Source organism: Manacus candei, unplaced genomic scaffold (assembly GCF_025592945.1).
Source record: "Manacus candei isolate 608988 ecotype Guabito, Panama unplaced genomic scaffold, ASM2559294v1 h1tg000003l, whole genome shotgun sequence".
Lineage (NCBI taxonomy): Eukaryota > Metazoa > Chordata > Aves > Passeriformes > Pipridae > Manacus > Manacus candei.
The window spans coordinates 1,401,384-1,418,270 of NW_026138051.1; the positions used below are offsets into that span (position 1 = coordinate 1,401,384).

The 16,887-nt window shown below is 52.9% G+C and overlaps 3 protein-coding genes across 5 annotated transcripts in view; 1 reads left to right on the forward strand and 2 right to left on the reverse strand.

Annotated features, from left to right (window-relative positions):
• The first annotated feature begins 95 nt into the window (after nt 1-95).
• On the forward strand, nt 96-2,528 carry LOC127471365 (PDZ domain-containing protein 11-like). Its single transcript, XM_051788191.1, has 6 exons — nt 96-281; nt 380-463; nt 939-995; nt 1,197-1,295; nt 1,397-1,457; nt 1,718-2,528. Exons 1-6 carry the CDS (start codon nt 111-113, stop codon nt 1,750-1,752), a joined length of 507 nt encoding a protein of 168 aa, XP_051644151.1. The 5' UTR covers nt 96-110; the 3' UTR covers nt 1,753-2,528.
• Nucleotides 2,529-2,614: 86 nt separating this feature from the next.
• On the reverse strand, nt 2,615-5,908 carry TAF9B (TATA-box binding protein associated factor 9b). Of its 2 annotated transcripts, XM_051788068.1 has the most exons (7): nt 5,761-5,891; nt 5,600-5,681; nt 4,948-5,084; nt 4,678-4,812; nt 3,932-4,013; nt 3,273-3,386; nt 2,615-2,778 (listed from the first exon to the last, which is right to left on the reverse strand). In XM_051788068.1, the coding sequence occupies exons 1-7, from the start codon at nt 5,809-5,811 to the stop codon at nt 2,615-2,617; spliced, it is 765 nt and encodes a 254-aa protein (XP_051644028.1). In that variant the 5' UTR covers nt 5,812-5,891. The 2 variants fall into 2 exon arrangements, with proteins under 2 accessions (XP_051644028.1, XP_051644020.1); XM_051788060.1 differs by having other exon boundaries at nt 2,647-3,386; nt 5,761-5,908.
• A 3,330-nt stretch (nt 5,909-9,238) lies between these two features.
• Nucleotides 9,239-16,887, reverse strand: part of LOC127471136 (fibronectin type-III domain-containing protein 3a-like) — a 41,193-nt gene continuing 33,544 nt past the window's right edge. For both annotated transcript variants that reach the window (XM_051787756.1, XM_051787767.1), the window contains 8 exons: nt 16,513-16,688; nt 15,861-15,974; nt 15,183-15,332; nt 14,565-14,845; nt 13,842-14,054; nt 13,102-13,268; nt 12,292-12,413; nt 9,239-11,760 (listed from right to left, as the gene is read on the reverse strand). In XM_051787756.1, the coding sequence (XP_051643716.1) occupies nt 11,443-11,760; nt 12,292-12,413; nt 13,102-13,268; nt 13,842-14,054; nt 14,565-14,845; nt 15,183-15,332; nt 15,861-15,974; nt 16,513-16,688 (1,541 nt within the window). In that variant the 3' untranslated portion in view covers nt 9,239-11,442. The remainder of the gene's footprint in view (nt 11,761-12,291; nt 12,414-13,101; nt 13,269-13,841; nt 14,055-14,564; nt 14,846-15,182; nt 15,333-15,860; nt 15,975-16,512; nt 16,689-16,887) is intronic.

Genomic DNA, 16,887 nt, shown 5'->3' on the forward strand with positions numbered 1-16,887 from the left:
ACGGGCGGACTTCAAACCAATCACGGGGCACTGCCTCACCGAGGGGCGGGGCACAGCCAATCGCCGATCACAGCGGCAGGAAGCGGCGGGGCCGGCAGAGCGCCGGACCAATGGCGTGCCGGTGCGTCCCCCGGGGCGGGCGCGGCCCGGCGCAGCCAATGGGCGCGCGGTGCGCGCCGCCCGAGCCGGCGGCCATGGAGCCCCGCGCTCCCTACGACGACTTCCCGGTGGTTTTCCTGCCGCCCTACGAGAGCCCGCCCGCCTGGGTCCCGCCGCACGAGGTGAGGGGGTCGGGGGGCCGCGCCGGCCCGGGGGCGGCCGCGGGGTCGCCCGGGCGGGGGCCCGGCCCGGCCCCGGCTGAGCTGGCGCGTCCCCGCAGCGGGTGTTTCACCCCGACTACAACAACGAGCTCACGCGGTTCCTGCCCCGCACCATCGCCCTGCAGAAGCCGCCCGGGGCGCAGGTGAGAGCCCGCGGGGCCCGGGGGGCCGGTCCCGGCGCCTTTCCCGCGGAAGCCGCGATGGTCCCGACCCGGCCCGTGCAGGGCGGGGCCCGCGGGATTCCCGGGGCCGGGAAGGGGCAGGACGGGGGGCACGGGCAGGGATCGCTCCCGGCGGGATATTGGGGAGGGGGAGCTGCGGAAGGGCGGGAGCGGCGGCCCCGCGGGGGTTCCGGGAACGGGAGGTGGGAGAGAGGGGCTGGGGCGGCTGGGAACGGGACCAGAGACCGGGATCCGTCTGGGAGAGGGGCGGGAGCTGGGAATGGGAAGGGACCTGGGAATGGGAAGGGACCTGGGAATGGGAAGGGACCTGTATATGGGAAGGGTCCTGGATCAAGGGAAGGGTCCTGGGAAGGGGAAGGGTCGTGGGGAATGGGAAGGATCCTGGGCCAAGGGAAGGGCCCTGGTGTCTGCCTTTCACTGCTGGTTTTTCTCACAGTTGGGCTTCAACATCCGGGGAGGAAAAGCCTCCCAGCTGGGAATCTTCATCTCCAAGGTGTGTCCATCCCCGTCCATTCCCCCCTGGATCCAGCTCAGGCTGGGGTTTCCCACACTCAGCCCCTCCTGTGGCACTGCCCAGTCCCTTCCCAGCCCCGGGAATTGCCGGGGCTGAGCCCTCCCTGCTCCCTGTGCTGCCCGGTGCCCTGAGGGTGCGGTGGGAGGGTCGGTGCCCAGCCCGTGCCATCCCTGTGCCCAGGTGATCCCCGACTCGGACGCGCACAGGGCGGGGCTGCAGGAGGGGGACCAGGTGCTGTCGGTGAACGACGTGGATTTCCAGGACATCGAGCACAGCAAGGTGAGCTGGGGCAGGGGGGGCATCCAGGCCCTTCCAGCCCCTCCCCACGGGACCAGGGAAGGCCCTGCCCTGCCCAGCCCTGCCCAGCCCTTGTTTTCCAGGCCGTGGAGATCCTGAAGACGGCCCGGGAGATCACGATGCGTGTGCGCTACTTCCCCTACAGTGAGTGGGGCCGGGGCTCCGGGGGCAGCACCTTCCACCAAATAGGTTTCTTCCTGAAAGGAAAACATGGAGTGGGGGAAGAGAGGGTTGAAAACAAACTGTTGCTCTCAATGCCCTGAAATGAGGGGCTGGGATGCAAATGTGCAATTGCAAAGGCAGAGGGGCCCGAGCTCTGCCTCTGCCTGGGCAGGTGTGGCCAGAAGGTGTTCTCCTGCCTCTGGGGGTGACTCCCCCTTGCTCAGGCTCTGCCTCTCCCCCAGATTACCAGCGGCAGAAGGAACGGACTGTTCACTAACGGGGGGCTCTGCTGGGGCTCCTCCTGCACAAACCTCTCCTGCTTTCCCACCTCCCGAGATGGCCCAGCACGCTCAGCTCCCACTGCAGGCACAGCTGTGCCCTGCCTGGAGAGATGCCCAGAGTCTCACCCAGCAGGAGGCTGGAGGGGATTGAGCCTGTGCTCCTGAGTGGGGCTGGAACAGCCGCTGGCAACTGGGGACTGGAGGGAGCTGCTCCAGCACCATCCCTGCTCCTCTTTCAGCAGCACTTGAGTGAGTGCTGTGCTGGCTCTGGATCCCTTGGGCCTGGAACCTTTGTTGGGATGGAAAAGCACAAGGGGCTGAGGCTCCTGAGCAAAGCAGGGGCCTTGTCCTCCAAGAAATCCCCCTGTTCCCTTCTCTCATGCCATGGAATTCTTTCCTTCTCCTCTGTGCCACCTCTGCTCTGCTCTGCTGGGTTTGCTGGGGGATCCAGGAGTAAAACCCACCCAAACTCAGTGCCCAGCTCTGGCTGCACTGGGCTCTTTGTGCCTCTGTGCTGGGAATGACCCCAGGATACAGGGCTGGGGTGTTTGGAAACCTCCACTGCATTGTTTGGCTCCTGTGGGAAGAAAGGGACAATGGGAATGACAGTCAGGGACACCAGGACATGGATGACAAACAGGGGAAAAGAGTGATCCTCGGAGGATTCTCTGGCATTCCTGAAGGGGCTGTGATTGGAGATAAAAACCAGATCAAAACCACCTGCCACAGATCACACGGGGGGTGTGCACAGGACACAAGGGCCAGGTTACAAACACACTCCACTTTATTTCCACATTCCCACCCCCCTGGCCAGAGCCTTCCCACCCCCTGTGAGTCCCAGGAAGGGCCCCGTTCCCATCACAAGGTGTCATAGTCATCCTCGTCCTCGTGCTTCCTCTTGAGGGGGTTGGGGTCGCTGGCTGTGCCCTGGGACACCATGTTGGTGGTGATGAGGATGTTTTTGGGGCCGATGAGGGACGGGTTGATCAGCACGTTCTGCACGGTCGGGGTGGTCGGGGTGGCTGTGGCACCAAAGGGAATCATTTAGTGAGAGCTTGGAAAAAGGACAGGGGATCTTCCCCTCTGAAACAACTTCCAAGGCAATAAAGCAGTGTGCTGGCTGAACATCCCAGGCTGAAAACCCTGGAATGATCCCCAGACGGAAGTGGAGAAGGTGGGGAAATGCTTGTGGGGTGAGGACAGAGGAGTGAGAGCCCAGAGGTGGAGCCAAGGCATGAGAGACACTGATGCTCTGTGGCTGTCACTGCTGTGCTGGGAATGGACACTGGAAGTTACTGGAATGAGGGAGAGGGGAGGTTACTTCCCACTTGAGGTTGCCCAGAGAAGCTGTGGCTGCCCCATCCCTGGAAGTGTCCAGGCCAGGTTGGAACAACCTGGGACAGTGAAGGTGTCCCTGCCCGTGGCAGGAGTGGGACTGGAGGAGCTTTTCCCCTACCAACCCAAAGCACCCTGTGATTATCCCTGTGCTCCAACCCCAAGGCAACCCCAGCCATACCTGACTTCCCAGCAGGTTGGGAGGACGGGATCTGGACAGTGAAGCGCTGCCCGGCCAGAGACACCGGGGCCCCCACCTTGGCTGACACAGACACGGTCTGGGCTGAGGGGGTACCTGGAACCCAACACAACCCTCAAAATCCATCAAAATACATCAACAGACGCTCCTAAATCTGCTTCCAAAATGGAACCTGTGGGAATGCACGGGCACACACCGACGCAGATTCCCAGGCAGAACCACACATTGACTCCTTTTCCCACATTTCCTCCAGCCCCACACAATTCCAGGCTATAAACACACACTTATTTCTAAGGGCATGTGCTCAGCCCTCAGTTCTGTGAACATTTTAGAAATGGCTCTTTTTCAGTTCTGTTTAGTTCAGTGTCACACTGACACTGAGGAAGAACCCTCGCACTTCAGTAAATTTCTTGAATAGTCTCTTAAATAAAGAATTTATCGCAAATACGGTGAATTTGTAATGTCAATATGTATCAAAGATCACTGTAATAATAGAGCTTAAGTTAATTTAGCTGTCAAACAGTATAAGGTCAGGTGGCCACTGACAGTCCCTCAGTGGCTGAAAAGTCCTTTAAATTATTCCTCTTTAATTTCCCTCCATAAAATCAAGGTGGGAAACCCCCTCTGGAGCTGTTTCCTACCCAGAGTGGGAGTGCTGGGTCTGCTGCTCACGGCACCCACGCTCAGGCGAGGGACTGTGATCCTGCCTGCTGTGGAGGAGACCTGGGGGAGAGAACCAGGGAATCAGGGAATAAATAAGAAATCCCCACACTGAGACAGTGTTTGCCAGCAAAGTCAATCTTTTCCCTCTAGAGCAGAAACAACTGAGATGGAAGTACAAAATACCCCTTAATATCTACACCAAAGCCTGGCTTGTGCCTTTGACAACCTGATGTTCAACCTGACAGTTCCTCCTGGACATCAGGAGGAATTTCCTCGTGGGAAGGGTGGTCAGGCATTGGAAGGGGCTGCCCAGGGAGGTGGTGGAGTCCCCATCCCTGGAGGTGTCCAAGGGAGGACTGGACATGGCACTCAGTGCTTGGGCTGGGGGACAAGGTGGGGATCAGGTTGGACTCAATCTTGAAAGTCTTTTCCAACCTCAGTGATTCTGTGATACTGCTTAAATGCTACAAAACTCCCAGATGGATTTTATAACACATTTTGCATTTCAGATTAACTGGCCATAATAATATTTGCAAATGCAGGCTAGAGACAGAGGGCGCTGATGGTCCTAAATATTCACTGATGGTTCCAAACACCCACTGACGTGCCCAGCTCAACACCTGCCCACAAGTGCCTTCCAGAGGTGTGGAAAACCGTCATCCCAACCCCACTGCTGCCACCCCAGGAGGAGCATCCCCAGATTCCCCATTCCCAGAGCCCTCACCTTCTTCTGCAGGGCCTTGAGCCTGTAGTTGGGGGCGGTCAGGCAGTACCTGTCGGGGGGCAGCCGCGGCCCCGAGTAGGGCTTGATGAGGGGCAGCGGCGTCTGGTTCTTCTGGCGGGCGATGTCCAGCAGGAACTGCGGACACACGACAGGCCCACGTCCCTCCTGCCCCCTCCCCTGCCCCGGGGGCAGCAGGGGGGCTGTGGGGGCAGCAGGGGGGCTGTGGGGGCAGCAGGGGGGCTGTGGGGGCAGCAGGGGGGCTGCACTCACGTCTCTGGGCGGGGGGGAGGTGAAGGACTGGTCTGTCCTGCACTGGATCGCCAGGCGCACGTCGTCCGCGTCCACGCTCGACTTCTTGGCGTGGCTCGAGTAGATCTTGGCATCCTCCAGGATGGTGGTCACGTACCCTGGGGGGACAGCTCAGTTCAACCCTTCCCTCCCAGCCCTGGCACTGGAAATATGACTCCCTGCAGGGTTATTGCTCACACTGCCAGGGCAGGGTTTGATGGAATATTGGGAAGGAATTCCTCCCTGTGAGGGTGGGGAGGCCCTGGCACAGGTTGCCCAGAGAAACTGTGGCTGCCCCATCCCTGGAAGTGTCCAAGGCCAGGTTGGACGGGGCTTGGAGCAACCTGGGCTGGTGGAAGGTGTCCCTGCCCATGGCAGGGGGTGGGACTGGGTGGGCTTTAAAGTCTCTTCCAACCGAAACCACCCTGGGCTTTGTGACTCTGTGATTACTTTCAAAGAATCTCAGAATTAAGGCTGGAAAAGATCTCCGCGACTACCGAGCCCAGTGGTTAAAGTCTGAGACGGGAAACCCCCAAGGGAACACGGATACAGCACTGCCCTGCTCTCACAGCACTGCCCTGCTCCCCCCGGCCTTTCCCCGCGCCCCTCCCGCGCCGGCCCCGGCCCCGCTCACTGTAGGCGAACTCCAGCATCTGGTTGATGACGCGCGGCTCGTACTCAGTGATGCCCATGTCCTTGAGGATCTGCGCCATCACCTGCGGGGGGAGAGGGGCACGGCTCAGCCGCGGGGAGCCCCCGCCGCCCCGCTGCCCCCGTGCCCTGTGCCCGCGGTACCTGCGCGTCTTTGGGGGCGCTCTTGGGGGACGCCATCTTGGCCGCCTCCATCGCTCCCGCTCACGTGACCGCCGAGCGGCGCGCGGGGCTACGGCGGCCGCGAGGGCTCGGTTGCCATGGAGACGCGGCCAGGCGCGGTTGCCATGGAGACGCTGCATGGCGGGGCAGAAATTCCTTGTAATATAAATATTCCTGGAGACCAAGTGATCCACAGAACAAATGTGGTGGATCCAGGGATCCGTCCCCTGTCCCCCCTGCTTCAGACAGCCCAGTGCCCCCGCCTGCCCTGTGGTCCAGCAGGAGGGGATGTTTTGTTACTTCATTACTGGCTTTGAAGCCACTTTTTAAATTGCTGGCATTCCCAGGGTTAGATAAAAACGAAAGTGTGTTCCTGTGTATTTCCACTGCTCTGAAAATAACTGGTTCCACTTAGGAAGCAAATTTAAAAGCTTTTTCCAGCTTGTTTTCGTGGCAGCTGGATGGATTTGAAAGTCATGTAGAGCATGTTCCATGCGGGTCTCATCAAAGTTTCTCCCTTTCAGAGACAAAACAGAACCAAAGATAAAGTTTTCTTGAGATTTTGCCAGACAGGGATCAGCAGCATTCCAGGAGCAGTTGCAACATGTTGTTACTGCCCGTGATGGTCCAACTGAAGCAAGGGCTGGAGGACGAGGATGTCCCAGGGACTCCCACTGAGCTTCCCCAGAGAGGGGGGGAAAGGAACAGCAGCTCCCTCTGCTCCCTCTGCTCCACCTTGTACCTCACTGCAGAACGTTCCAGCAGCTGCCACATTCCATCTGCTCCCCATCCCCACCCAGGAAGGTGTCCAGCACCTGGATCAGCCAACTTGGATGGAAACACATCCCAAAACTTTGGGGGTGCTGGGCTCACCTTGCTGGGGAGCAGGAGCAGCCCCGTGGCTCCGGCAGTGCCTGCAGGGGCTGGAAAACCCTCACCCAGCATGAGGGGCAGGCACAGAATTCCTGAGCCGAGGAGCTTGGCCGGAGCACCGCAGCTCCGAGGCCAAGTCATTTGACTTCCATGAGTCAGAGCGTTACACAAAAACATCCTGCGAGGAGGAGGGAGGAGGAATTCCAGACACTGACCTTAGACAACAAACAAAATCCACTTTTTTTCCCTTGTCCTAGGGAAGAGGGGGGAGCTCTTCCACCGCAGGCTCTGGGTCAGGCTGGAACTTGGCACATGGGGCTGTGGCTCTCACTCCATTTGTTCCTGAGGCAGGAGAGAAAATGATGTTTGAACTGCAGTGAGACTCTGGATTTACCCCTGAAACCCCCTGGATCCATGCTGGGAAACCTTCCCCACCCACCCACAGGTGATATTCCAGGCTGGGAAGCACGACCAGGAGCTACCTGCAGGATTTCTGTGGGAAACCAGCAGTGAGGAGGAGACACGGAGAGCCACCTTCCACAGAGGAGACAGTTGTCCTCGAGGCCACAAACACCTTCCTGGTCATGGAAGCTTCTCCCCATAGCAAGTCCTCAGGGGCACGGCTGTACTGGGAATCATGGAATCATCCTAGATCATGGAGTCCAACCTATGCCCCATCCCCCCCACCTTGTCCCCCAGCCCAGAGCACTGAGTGCCATGTCCAGTCCTTCCTTGGACACCTCCAGGGGTGGGGACTCCACCACCTCCCTGGGCAGCCCCTTCCAATGCCCCACCATCCTTTCCATGAAGAAATTCCTCCTGATATCCAACTTAACCTCCCCTGGCACAGCTTGAGGCTGTTTCCCCTTGTCCAGTCCCTTGTTCCATGGAAGCAGAGCCTGACCCCCCCCCCAGCTCCCCCCTCCTGCCAGGGAGTTGCAGAGAGCAAGGAAGTCCCCCGAGCCTCCTTTTCTCCAGGATAAATGTCTGAATTCCGCATTCTGTGGGCACTGAGCATTGCTCCAATGGAAGAGCATCCACCCTTCCTCTTCACTCAGACACTGGGCTTGTTTTCAGCACTGGAAAACAGGAAATGGGGTCATGGTGTGTCCCGGTCGAGCTCCGACTCCTCCATCTGCCACCACCGAGCCGGGGTCGTTCATCCCAGGCAGTGTCTGCCAGCTGGGAATTATCTGCCCCGAGAAATCCGGAGCACAGCCCGGGCGAGCACACACCAGGCACGGCTCTGCTCAGGGTGCAGGATTTAAATCCCACAAATTTTAAATCCCTGCAAGTGTCCAAGGCCAGGCTGGACGGAGCTCTGAGCAACCTGGTCTAGTGGAAGGTGTCCCTGCCCATGGCAGGGGGTGGAGTGGAATGAGATGGGCTTTAATGTCTGTTCCGACCCAAACCAGCCTGTGATCCCACAAAATTTAACTGGGAATTTCTTCACAGACAGGAGGTGTTTAAGGTGTAGCCAAGCAGAACCATGGCACATACACAGCTTTTCTTGTTTAGAGGTGTCCAAGTGCTTAAATCCCCTGAATAAACACCCACAGCCAGTGCTTCTGCCTGTTGGAAAGGGCAGCAGGAATCTCCCCAACGTCAGAACTGGGATGTGCCGGACAATGCAGTGACTGTGCTCAGCACTGACCTTTCCAGCCCAAATCCCACATTATTTGGCTCCAAAAAACTCTGGCTTTTGAACAGCCCTTCAGAGTAGAGAAGCTGCAAGAGCTGAGCTCCGAGAAGGACAGGGGAGGTTTGTGTTGTACCTGATACCCCTCTCACTTCTGCCAGCACCCCATTCCCGGGTTATGGAGGAATTCCTGAGGACTGTGGATGGGCACATCCTTCTGCAGGGTGTCCCTGTCCCTCTGGCTGTAATTCCAGCCTCCCAGAGCCTTCCCGTGGGTTTTCCCTCACATTGGCCCCCATCACCCTCATCTCCCCCCTCCTGGCACTTTCCAGCTCGTCATCCCTGATCTTTTCTCAAGTGGAAAGTAAATCCAGGCTGAGTGTCCGACTGTCTCATTTGCAAGACTGGTGGTCAAATAAAGCCCCTCCCATCCTCTCCTCCTCACCAAGCTCCTGGGAAAAGATCTGTCTGGTTTTTAGGACCTTTCTGTTACTCACAAACCTGGGAAACAGAACTCATGTCCCTTCCTTCCCACAGGAGCCAAGAGGTGCAGTGCAGGTTAAGCCAGGCCAGCTCTCTGCTCTCTCAAGTGGATGAAAAGCAACCTGTAAAATGCTGGAAAAGAAAACGGCAAGGAATTCCTCATTTTGTGGGATTATGAACACATTCCCTTCTTCCTAAAGGTCAAGTCACTGCTCAACCCTCAGGTCTGTCCCAGCACCATCCTGACCTCACACAAAGTGGTCCAGGAATTCCCACGGCTTGGTCCCTCCTGCCACAGCTCCGGGGGAGGAAAAGGACAGTGATATTCCAAGGGTCCCACAAATAAAATAGTCTTTACAGAAGAAAAGTTATTTCAGTTCCTAATGCCACTGAGCACGTTCCTTCACCTCAAATTCCACATGACACAAACGAGACTAAAACCCACAAAACCACAGGAGCCGGGAGTCAAATTTGAATACATTTGTATTATTTATTGGTTGTATTAAATATATTATCTATTTGATAGTTACAATTTAGTAATACAATGCATGGCAGCTTTAACATACGTTTGAAATACCTCAAAAATGACAATACAAGAAAACTGAAGATACCTAAAAACATTAATGCCACGAGGGTACATCCTTCTGGAATGGACAACAGCTGATGGAAAAATCCGTATTGCAGTATAAATCCCAGTTGTTTCTGGAATTATGAGTATTCTGTGGCAATTACAAAAGGATTTTGTTTTTAGAAGTCATGACTTGTTAGTATTTACTCTGCGTTCCTAATTTCTTTTTTAAATGATCAGGAGTATTATTGCCAAATAACCCTCTACGAGTTGGTTCAAGGAGTTAAGAAATAACCCTTTGGCAACAGAGATTTCTGAAGGCAGTTTATCTGGGTTTTTTTATCAGTTTATCTGCTAAAGGGAGGCTATGAGGAAAATAAAGACAGATTGTAAACTCTTCTGCAAACTAAAGACTAATATCTGTATAAAACTCTTTCCGACACTGGAGGGAGAGATTTCTATGATATAATAAATGATTAACTTAAAGTTCTGCTACAAGTAGAACAATACATTCAAACATACATTTTTTTTTTCCAGGACTTTTAATCAAAATAAATAGAGTACAAAATGAAGAGTACGTTTTGAAAAGATTAATTTCAGATTGCACCATAAATCTACTGTGAAGAGGATTAAGCATTACTAGGCCATAATTTAGGTTTTCCACATCTGAAATACAACACAATGCCTCAAACTAACACGACTTTATTCCTCAACTGCCGTAGGAGAAAGACCCTCAAGGTGGTGAATTCATGACTGGAAACACGGCGCCTGTAGCTCTGTCACATCCACCCTCCCACGTACAAGTGCATCGCTCTGATGTACAAAGTGGAGCCACAGACTTTGCAAAACACCCTAAATCCACCTTTCTGTGGCATATTCCAAACGCTGTTGGCAAGACCCATCCTGAAACATCGGGAATTTGTGAGTTCCAGCTTTCAAAACCTTTACCCAACGGAGCCAGGAGCTGTGAGGCTCCTCCTCAGGGATTCACAAGCAGATGGAACACAACAGTCAAATGTAGTGCACAGTGTCCACAAAAATATCCCCCAGCCAACCAGGACGAGTTTCAGACAAGTTCATAGCAGGCTGAACATTCCCAACAGGAAAACCATGGAATGTGAAGCTGCTACCACTGGGATAGCAAGTCGTTTAAAACATCGTATAAATGTTATCTAAAAAGAGCTCTCTCACGTACAATTTGATCGTTGGGGTTAAGTTAGAAGGGCACCCAAAAGCAGGCTGAACTTTTTATTTTTCAGGTTAATAATAGTACAAAAATTGCTCAGTTTGAGCCAAATAGTGTAACATTTATCATAAATGCACTCTTTCTCCTTGAAGACAACAACACCTGTGCTGTTCTGAGCACGCTGCACAGGGAATTACTTTTCTCTCAGGCACTGAGAGTGAAATGTGGATTGGGCCAAAGCTGCTCAGGACAGCAGGAACGTTCCGGTCACAACAGGGGCCTTTCCTCCGTGTCCTGCTCACGCTCCAGCTGGCATTGATTTGGATTAAAACTCTAAAAAACTGGCACCCTCTACTCCAACACTTGAAATGATTATTACTGAACCCCAAATATTAAAATAACTGTAAAGTAGTAATATCACTAAGTCAATATTCTGCTTTCCTTCTACAGTCTAGTAAATGTGGTATGCTCTAGTAGGCTCTGCAGTTCTGCTCTAAGCTCAAGCACTTGTGCTGCTGGATTTCATGGATATCAACTACAACAAAACCTGACGGAACAGCGATCGCCTCCCGCTGCTCTGGTGGTGCTGGCAAAGGACTGTTCTAGCAATGCCTTCCCTCTCCGAGTGGCTGGAATCGGGAGAGAGGAGGAGGGTGCACACCCCCAGCGTGCACCGTAAGGCAGTTTAGTGCTGTTCTCTGACAGCTCACCCTGATTGCAGAGGACCCAGAATCACCCTTTCTACAAGAAACGTGCGCTCAGCATTTGGAAAGGATCTGCCAACCCAGCCTCAGTGGCAGCCAGCAGCAGGGCGGGAACGCACGGGGCCGTTCCCAGCTAGGATTTTCATTAGGACTAACCATAAATACCCGAAAGAGCTTCTGTACAAAGGGCTGAGCAGGGCCGGGCCCAGCCCTACTTGATGACGAAGTACTGGATGACGACGGCGAAGAGGATGGCGACGACGGCGAAGCCGCAGAGCAGCACGATGGCGATGAGCCGCTCCTCGCGCAGCCGCGTCCCGCTCTGCGCCAGCTCCGGCCCGGCGGCGGGGCAGGGGGGGCCCTGCTCCTGCCGCTGCGCCGAGAACACCGTGCTGGGGCTGTAGGGGCCCAGCAGCTCCGGGGGGCCCACGGGGTCCTGGCTCTGCCGCCCGGCGCAGACCCGCACGCGGTACTCACAGTTCGACTGCACCCCCGGCAGCCGGAACGACGTCTCGGGGCCCTTGTACACCTGGGGGGGACACGGGACAGTCACACAGGAGCCACCCCACACACTGCACCGGGACCTCCTGCTCCTCCTCACAGGGTGTGCAGTGCTGGGCACCTCCTGGAGTCACAGCATCACAGAATGTGCTGGGCTGGAAGGGACCCACAAGGATCATCCAGTCCAACCCTCAGCCCTGCTCAGGCCCATCCCCAGGAGTCACACCACGAGCACATCCAGAGGATCAGCCAAACCCTCCTGGAGCTCTGGCAGCCTTGGGGCTGTGCCCACTGCCCTGTGTGCCCAACCACCCTCTGGGGGAAGAACCTTTCCCTGAGATCCAACCTGACCCTGCCCTGACACAACTCCAGCCATTCCCTGGCTGCTGTCCCTGGTCCCCCCAGAGCAGAGCTCAGTCCCTGCCCCTCCTCTGCCCCTCACAAGGAAGTTGTAACTGCCATAAGGAACACCTTCCACTAGAAATAGCCACATCTTTTTGTTTGTAATAATTTTTCCAAGTAAAAACCCCTCAAGTTCCTGATGTTGCACAGAAGGTACCTGATCAAACTCTCTGCCAGCAGCAAGCTGAAGGATGTAAACAATGGAATCTCCTTTCATTGGCTGGAGAGGCTCCCATGTGATTTCATAAGTGTTTTCTTCCAGCTGATTTGCTTTGGGTGCTGTGGGAAAATAAAGGGATTTGTTGGAGTTTTCAGAGAAAAAGAATAACTGTTTCTATAAATGTAGAACCGTTATCCTTAGAGGTAATTCATTCCAATAATTTTAAGCAATTAAGATTTGTTTGTTTATTTCTTTTTCTTTTATTTCATGACATAAGCTTAAAAAATGATCACTGAGTTACACTTGTCTGTCTTTTAGAGCTGACAGATGCCTAATGCTTGTAGGGGGGAGCAGCACTTTCAAATCACTACAGAAACCAGCATTTCTGTCCATGCCCAGAGGTGAAATTACATGTTATAAACATGGTTCAGTCAATTAATTTTCCTGCAGGCCCTCAGCACTCTGATCTTCAGAATGACTTTACCAAGAACCTTTGAGGTTCAAGTAAGAAAGCGAAGACCAGAGGAATTATTTGTGCTCTCATTTGCTACACACTCTTGTAACTTACACCAAATGATGGGTAACCCTGAAAAATGCCTTTCCAATTGAAAAAAGGTTGGAATGCTTAGTTCAGGGGCGGAAGAGCTGCAGTGCAGGAGCCCTTCTCATACCCACAAAGCCCCTCACAACCAGTTCCCATTCTCTGTCCCTCAAGGCCCTGGAAAGACTCTGGGCTGGGCAGTGTCAGGCTGTAGGAATCTTGCACAGAAGTGGCTTGCAGAGGTTCCTGGGGCAGGGCCAGCTCACCTTTAAGAGATGCAGGTGGAGATTTAGTTGTAGTGAAAGCGTAAACTTGGGAAAACCCTCCCTCTCCAGCGTCGTTGTAGGCCTGGATCCGGAAATAGTACGTAGTGGATTCACTGAGCCTCTGTACCTTGTAGGTGTGACAGGGACCATTATAAACTGTAACAAACCTGGAAACACAGAGAACACACACAGTTCAGTTACTCAGCAGTCACAAACGTCCAGCTCAGTATCAGAAGTGGAACACTTGTTTTAACTTAAGGACAAGGAGGTGACACCACACTCTGGGTGTCCCAGGTTCCTCCCCATGTGCACACTGGCCATCCCACTGAGGCTGCAGGACCCAACTCCTGCTCCGAATCAAGAGAAGAACCCTTGAATGTACCAAATAAATTGAAATTTCAAGTTAAAGAACAGCTGGCCACTCTGTGTTTCTTTTATGCAAACTGCACTTCGTTTTAGAATTTCCAAAAAATAAAACCCCTGCCAACACAGGATAATGGCAAGATGTTTATTATTCAAATAGTAAATAGTATTTACTGTTAAAAAAACAAATAGAAGTGCAAAGTATTGCAGAAGTGCAAGTTATTTGACAGCATTTCTGGTTGAAAGATGGGATGCAAAGCTGCAAACTAAGGGGAAAACTCTGGGATGCCCAAGTGACTCACTAGTGCAAGCAGAAGGGAAAATACCTAAAATACCTTAAAAACTTGACATGAAGTAGTAAATCAACAAGAACTTACCTGCCAAACCTGTCCTCCATCTGCAAGTTGAACTGTGTAGGGTTGGTAATTAAAGCTCTGCTGGGCCCTTCTCCCCATTTGAGTTTAAGGCTCTGGTAGCTGAAGACCACACATTCCAGATGAGGAGGGTCAGGAGGTAGTGGTTTGGTTTTGGCTTTCATGGAATGACTGAAAGGACCGACTCCAAGGCTGTTTATGGCCTGTATTCTGATTCTGGGAATGGGAGAGAGCAGCTATGTGGTCAGGAAAAATACTGGGTAATAAAACAAGAGTTAAAAGGTACAGAATATAACTGCATACAATAAAGCAATTAAAATGCAGTCGGAAATTAAAACTGCAGACCCCTAATCTGAACTCAGCTTTAACCAAGACTGAACACGTGACACAGGAACACTTATTGACCTGTCCATCCATCCTCCTTTGGCCACACACCTGATTATCCCTTTATATGCTTCACAATGAAAAATTCTAACCCCAGAAATCTCAGAACTAGGCCTTGGCTTTGAGACAGAATGTGAATTTAACACCACGATCTAACTCCTGCCAATATCATGCTTTGAGTCTGGATAGGACAATTTTGGGGTGATTTTCTGGGGCTGCAGGGTGAATTAGGCAAATAGTCTGTCAGCTGAATGAAAAACTGCTCTAAACATTTACACCACTACCCTCAAAGCTATTCTTTTAAATCCTACCAGCGTGGTTTCAAAATAAACCAGTTATTACCTGTACAGAGTGTCAGGCAGCAGATTCTCCAGGACATGAGTTGTGTTCCTCCCCACAGTGACCAGCTGCTTTTCCCCATACTCTATGTTGTACCCTGTGATCTCAGCCCCGTGGCAGCAGGGCTCTTCCCACTGGATTGCAAGGCACGTGGAGAAGGGAGCAGAGATCTCCATCTGCTCCTCCTCCAGGAGGTGCAGCACGGCCACGGCTGCGGGCACTGACGGCGGGGTGGTCACCACGCTGGTCTCCCCAAAGAGCCCCACTCCAGCCACGTTCACAGCCTGAGAAAACACACCAGGGACAGTTCACCAAAGCTCTTTTCTACCCAGGCTGTCACATCTATCACACCTTTCCATGTGTTCTTAAAGCAGCACGGAAGAGAATGGAAAATCTCCCGAATAAAATGGAAACACAGCAAAGTGTCTGGATTTCAAGGCACACTGGGTCTGACCTCTCTTCTAGATACAGGGAATTAGGAGGGGCTGGGGGAGAAGGGGAACTACTTTTCCCAGTTACCTCCTAGGTGACAGCACATGACTTTATTCCTCTCTAGCTGGTTTTTCTCCAAACTGCAAGAACTCGACGGTGTGCTCAGTGACAGTAAAAGGCTTTTCCTACCTGTACCCTGCAGTAATAGGTGGTTGCAGGTGTGAGCCCTTTGACTTCATAGCTCTGGCAAGGGCCAGTGTAGATGATGTGCATGGATCCTTCCACCTGGCCCCAGTCCAGCCTGTATTCCACGATTTCTGCACCGTTGCACGCCGGGCTCTGTGGGGTTAGAGGAGAAATTCAGTTCAGCTGTTGCACTTACACATTCACCACACAGATGGGATCTACTGCTACACTGAGCAGAGACACAGAACTGTTAAGGTTGGAAAACACCTCCAAGACCACCAAGTCCAACCTCTGGAAGCACTGGGATTGAAACCTGAGGTCTCTTCCCAGGGATTTTAAGTTCAGCCTGTTAAAAGGTGACACGTGGCTGTAACATCACCACAGTTCAGACCACAGTTTTCATTCACTCACAGTCTCTCACCAATTAGATGAACTAATCTATTACATATTAGTTACCATAACATGAGAAGGATTAAACGCCACCCAATTTGTCCAGTTAAGACTGAAATTAGTAACTCAAACCAAGTTTACAAACCCAACATAAACATCTATAAAGAACTGGGCTTAAAATATTCCAGCTCTACATATGTTATTTCTGCCATTTCTGTGTACCACACACGTCACTACAACTCTAAAAGCCAAACACCAATCTGGGGATTACTGAGAGCCATCAACACCTACCTCCCAGGAAACCACAGCACAAGTTGCACTCTTACAGGTTATCAGGGGTTTGCAGCACTGCTCGGGGGGGCCCGGAGCAGTGGAGAGCTCTGCCTTGTCAGAGTAGGGGCCAAACTGCAGGGAAACACAACTGCATGAACACAGCAACAGCACCAGAGCAGGAACTGATGTGCAGGTGAAGAAAACAAACCATTTTTAACTTGACAGAGTAATAGATAGCAGAGCCCAGTGCTCAGTTCCACAGCACCACTGAAGATCCCTTGCAGGTAGTTTACTCTAAGCTGGCCCCATTCCCACAGGAATCTGAGATCCTCCCACTCCAGGGCTGTGTAACTCCTCCCTCCCCCAGCCAGGATCTGGCTTCCAGAAGCAGCTGGGGACTGTTTCACAAAGACTTTTATGCAACCAACATTTCTCCCACCCTTTTTTCCAACCTGGCATGGCTTGCACACACCCCTCTCCACACAATGCTGTTCCCACACCACCAGCTGCAGAGTGTGAGCTCACTGGAACACATCAAACAATTTCTTAAGGCATTATTAAGTGGTTCTTCACACAACACAAGCTACAAAATATCCTCAGACTTCTCCAGCAGCACCATCATTGCACACTCTGGTGAAGAACAGATGAGATGTGGTTTGGCAGTGGTTACCCCGACTTTATTCCCTGCCCGGATCCAGAAGCAGTAGGTTCTCCCTGGAAGCAGGTTGGTCACTACATACTCAGCTGCTGGGCCCTGATACACAACCCTGTGTTCATCCTGTTCAGAGTTTGCCATTTCCAGAATATATTCTGTAATGTCAGAACCTCCATCTACGGCTGGGGGGCCTAGGAAACAAAAACAGATTGGTTTTTCCAGTATTAATTGCTAAATTCCAGAAGTTAGGGCAAGTTTTTATCATATATCTGAGCAGAAACACTTCATGGAGCTTGCTTTTCCCCCCAGATATCGATAGTTTAAGATGGCCCTCATCAGGTTTTTTCCCCAGGTATTTTCCCTGTTTTCTTCATAAAACAGTGTATCTTT